The 5,000-nt window shown below is 40.1% G+C and overlaps 2 protein-coding genes across 2 annotated transcripts in view; both read right to left on the bottom strand.

Moving 5' to 3' along the window:
• Window positions 1–2,206: 2,206 nt before the first annotated feature.
• Window positions 2,207–5,000, bottom strand: part of LOC137979636 (kelch-like protein 3) — a 142,389-nt gene continuing 139,595 nt past the window's right edge. Inside the window, exon 2 of the mRNA XM_068826951.1 lies at window positions 2,207–2,681. The gene's annotated coding sequence lies outside the window, so the exon portion shown is untranslated. The remainder of the gene's footprint in view (window positions 2,682–5,000) is intronic.
• The window catches only part of LOC137980523 (kelch-like protein 3), a 1,857-nt gene continuing 151 nt past the window's right edge, over window positions 3,295–5,000 (bottom strand). Inside the window, exon 1 of the mRNA XM_068827984.1 lies at window positions 3,295–5,000. This exon is cut by the window's right edge and continues 151 nt beyond it. Within this exon, the coding sequence (XP_068684085.1) occupies window positions 3,295–5,000 (1,706 nt within the window).

Here is a 5,000-nt window from a genome sequence, read left to right as displayed (position 1 = left end):
TAACATGGCAACGTGAAAAGTAGGAATATATTAGTTAAATGAAAAGCGTTCGTTAATACCGTGAGGATTAAGGGTGCCGATTTGAAAGATGAATTTTTGTTCCAGATTCTTGCGGCTTTCCGTCGTACCTAGATGTAGGGAAAGGCCGCAGATAGCCATGTGTTTTTTGGAGTGGTTAGGCAGATTAAAATGGCGAGCGACTGGCTTAGATGCATCCTTGTCATTCTTCTCAACATCGCGAAGGTGTTCGCGGAATCGGTCACCTAGTCGTCCACCTGTCTCACCAATGTATAATTTATTGCATAACGTACAGGTTATGCAATAAATGACATTTGCGGAGGTACATGTGAAACGATCGGTGATCTTAACAGATCGCTTAGGTCCCGATATCTTACTAGTGTTAACAACGAAAAGACAAGTTTTGCATCGTGAGCGCGCGCATTTGAAAGTGCCGGGTTGCTCGTTGGTTTTGAGCGCGCTTGTAACTAAAAAGTTGCCTACGTTTTTGTCGCGTTTGAATGAAATAAGTGGAGGTTGCGAAAAGATTCTACCAGTCTCGGGATCATTTTGGAGTAATTTAAAATTACTAAGAATGATGCTTTTGACTGCGTGATTATGAGGATGGAAAGTGAGGGTGAATGGAATTCTGTCATTCTTATCTTTCTGTGACGTTTGTAGTGACGACTGTCGATCAAATTGTTGGGCGCGATGATGGCCCGCTTTGACCACAGAGACAGGATAGCCACGTTTTTCGAAGAACTGGCACATCTCCTCTGATTTGCTGGAAAAATCGGAGTCATCACTACATAGACGTCGAAGTCTAAGAAATTGAGAATAAGGAATGGAGTTCTTGACATGTGATGGATGTGACGATGAATACAACAAATAACTGTGTGAATCAGTAGGTTTGTAGTGCACACTAGTACATAGCACGTTGCCTCTAATAGAAACTTTGATATCTAGGAAAGCCAATGAAGTTTCCGAAATTTCCCAGGTATATTTAAGAGCCGGATGAAAAGAGTTGACGGAGGTTATAAATTGATCGAGTTTTTCTCTGGTGGATGAAATAGCGCCGATGCAGTCGTCGATGTAGCGGCCGTAGAGTTCAGGTTTGGGGCCGTTGTACTGATTAAAAAATTGGTGTTCAACATATCCTACAAAAAGATTGGCATAGCTAGGTCCCATTCTTGTGCCCATCGCTACACCATTAATTTGTTTGTAATAGTTGCCGGCGAATGAAAAACAGTTAAGCGTTAAAACTAGTTCGGCAAGGCGGAGGAGCGTTTCCGAGCTAGGTTCTTTGACAGTGCGTTGATCGAAAAAGTGTTTAAGTGCTTGAAGACCTTCGCTGTTAGGAATAACTGTGTATAGAGATGTAATGTCCATGGTGAAAATAAGTTTGTCTTGGCCGGAGAAATTGAAATCGCGGAAAATTTGTAGTGCGTGTGTACTGTCTTTAATGTATGATGGCAAAGATTTGACGATAGGCGTCATAATCCTGTCTAAGTAGCTAGAAATGAGTTCGGTGGGGCAACTACAGGCAGAAACGATAGGTCGACCTGGGTTGTTGGGTTTGTGAATTTTAGGCAAAAAGTAAATGCACGAAGTTCTAGGGGTGTTGATGATGAGATTAGTGGCAGTGTCCGGTAATTCTTGATTGACTATAAGATTTTGAATGGTGTCTTTGACAAGTTTTTGATTGTTGGAAGTGAGATCTTTAGGGATTTTTGCATAAAACGAGGTATCCGAAAGTTGCCGCAAAGCTTCTTTTTGGTAAAGGTCGGACCGCCAAACAACTACCGCGCCGCCTTTGTCGGCCGATTTGACAACTATGTCGTTGCGTTTACTAAGATGTTTAAGCGCCGCCCACTCTTCCGAGGAAAGGTTGGAAAATTTAGTGTTGCGATTGAATTTAAGTTTGTGAATGTCGTGACGGCATTTTTTGGTGAAAAAATCTAAAGAGGCAAATTGTCCCTCTGGGGGAGTCCATGTGGATTTGCGAACTAGAAGTGTTTCAAAAATATCTTTATTACAAGTGTCCGAATCATCCTCTTTGTCGTGAAAAAAGGCTTTTAACTGAACGCGGCGAAGGAATTTTTCAACATCTTGCTTAATAGAAAATTCGTTGGTGCAGTCTAGCGAAGGCATATGACAATTTTTTTCAGCTCGATATAACAATAGACGAAACTGAACTCGAGCACGCGACAAAGAATGAATGTAGAATGACTTAGCTTACCAACGCCCGCAAACTACAAATATAAATCCCAAAAACCACTGGGCACCTAACACGGCTTACCAGCCCTCTGACGAGCAGGCAAATAGCAACTTGTGCTAATTTACAATTATCACAAATTACAACTGAAAAGTTACCATCAACCTCGCTTCTAAAAATAACTCATGTTAATTGGTTTTCTTGACATTTGCATCAGTGATTGAGTGGTAAAAGGATAGCATGTGCATCCAATTTTTGTCAACATATTGTTTGACACAACAAATTCCAACAAATAGTATAAAACTGTCAACATTAATTTCTAGGGACTTACCAAATAAGCAGAGGGAGTGGCAAAATGGAAAATAGGGGAAATTAACAAGTTTTTAAGCCCCTCAAATGGGTGGGTCTAAACCCAGGGAGGGTACCATGTGATAATAACGTTTTCAGATTAAAGTACCAGTTATATCATCTATATGATGTAAAAGACATTCAAAGTACATGTAATGGCGTAAAACCAAGACATGACCAGGGCTTAAATTTTATTTGGGAATTTCGATTTGTAAACAAAGACATGTTTGGCAGCTATACATGAATCTTTCTTCTTGCTAAGGAAATCCAGAAATTTTAAGGTACAGCTAGTTTTTGAGAAAAAGGCTTTTCAAATGTCTAGTTTCCAGTGCCCTCTCCAGGAGCCCGGTCACTATATATATGGCAATTTCCCCTGATTTGCATTTATTTGTTAGGTAAAATTACATTTTTACATCAATTGCAGTGACTAACACTTCATAAGAGATATCCTGTTGCTTTAATTTCACAGATTTCAAAATCTTGATCATTATTTTTCTTTTCGGAAAACTGTAGTAAGCCACCTTAAAAGGAGACCCCTTGTATTAAAGATGAACGAAGGCAACAAATGGCTAAAATAACCTTTAAATATTGGAACAGTTTCTCCAAGTGGCACTAGGAAGGAATGCCACCATAAGGCGATCATAATTCTACTGAATTAAAGGAAATAGTGTCTCCAGGTGGCACTATTTGAAGGAATGCCACCAAGAGAGAGTCATAAGAAAAATGTCAATATGTCAAAGCTCACCTAGCTTTTCTAATAGGCTCTTGTGGATCGCTGCAACACATGCCTTAAAATGAATCTTTTTCTTTCGATCCTCAGGATTTTCATTTTCAAAGTTAGTGGGTATAGTGGACTTACTTTTCCATTCACATGCTCCTAACTGAAACACTTCCACTGATAACTCTCTTGAAGACTTTTGTATGCCTTTGAAGCCACCAACCACATAAAGGGCTTCTTGAACACATACCATGTTTGCAGCTTGACGACACACCTTGAGGTTACTAATAACTTGCCATTCATTAGTTGATGGGTCATATAGCTCACAAGATTTCAGTACTGTATAATGTCCCCCAATTTTCTTTATGCCACCTGCTATGTAGATCTTGCCATTCATGGCTGCTCCAAAAGCTTCACATCTTGCTTCATTCATAGCTGCAACCTCCTCCCATGTGGCCAAGATAGGATCAAACCTTTCCACTGTTTGAGATGTTTGAAGCAAAGGCAAACTACTTCCTCCTACTAAGTAAAGGCGTCTTTTATCACTGACTAAACAAGCTCCATAGCGAATAGTTGGTGGATGAGCCACAGCCTCACAAACATTGTCATCGAGCTTATAGAGAAAAACGTCAGCATCAAATGAATATTTAACTAATGCATAGATGCAACCAGCTAGAACTGCTAAAGAAAAAAAATTGTCATTTTCATGTCTTCCTTCAAGTGTCCCCCAGGAATTAGTGGAAGAAAGAAAGTATTCTATTACTTGAGATTCTCTGGGTTCAACACGCTGTCCCCCAAAAATGCAGATTTTATCTCTGTATTGAACAACAGCATGATCTTGATGTTCAAATAACATGTCTGGCAACTGATACCAAATGTCTTTCTGGGGTACATAGCATAAGGCTGTCCGTCCACCACAAACAAAAATCACATCTGCGCACCTCTCCAAGCACTTCCTGGGTGGCTTGGCAGCATCTTCACAGAAGGGATCAACAATGCACTTCATGGATCTCAACACAAAATTCAAACTTGCATTACTTGTTGCTACCAGTTCTTCATTGACTAATTCGTTGAAAAGAAAGTCGTGAGACATGGATTTCAGGCGGACTTGTCTCAACAATTCAGCAAAGTTGCTTTCTCGTTCACTCTTCTTGTGAGACACCCACTGTACTATTCCTTTAAAAATTTCTTCCTCAGAGCCAACGGTGACATAATCACTGGACACCCATTTCATGACTTGTTCAATATCGAGCTTCAGGAAGTCGTCTGTTTCCATGACTGAACTGAAATTAGAATTAATAAACTCGCAGGACTCCTCCATTAATTCCAAACACTGATATTTGTCGGCAAAGTAATAATTGAAAATGCAGTTTTCATTTGTAATGTTTTCCTCCAAAACATCGCAAGCCAAAGTTTTCATACCTGGTAAAAGAAGATAGTCCGCTACTGCCACTAAGTCGTGGGCGTTCTCCTTGGTGACTGCAACATTACCGGTGTAAATGTATTTAAGAACTTCTTCCATGACTGACCCCGTTGCTTCTTCAAGTTCTATCCTGATGAACTGTTCCTTTCTCTCTCTCATGTCACTGACCAGAAGTGAAAGAAAAAACGGGCTTGCTGCTGCTAACACAAGCCTGTGAGCTTTAAATTCTTTGTCTTTTACTGATACTGTTACATCGAAGAAACTCTCTTTTCTTCTCAGAGCATCCAGACGACAGAGAA

Source organism: Montipora foliosa, chromosome 12 (genome assembly GCF_036669935.1).
Source record: "Montipora foliosa isolate CH-2021 chromosome 12, ASM3666993v2, whole genome shotgun sequence".
In the NCBI taxonomy this organism is placed as follows: Eukaryota; Metazoa; Cnidaria; class Anthozoa; order Scleractinia; family Acroporidae; genus Montipora; species Montipora foliosa.
This window is presented reverse-complemented; position numbering and strand designations above follow the sequence as displayed.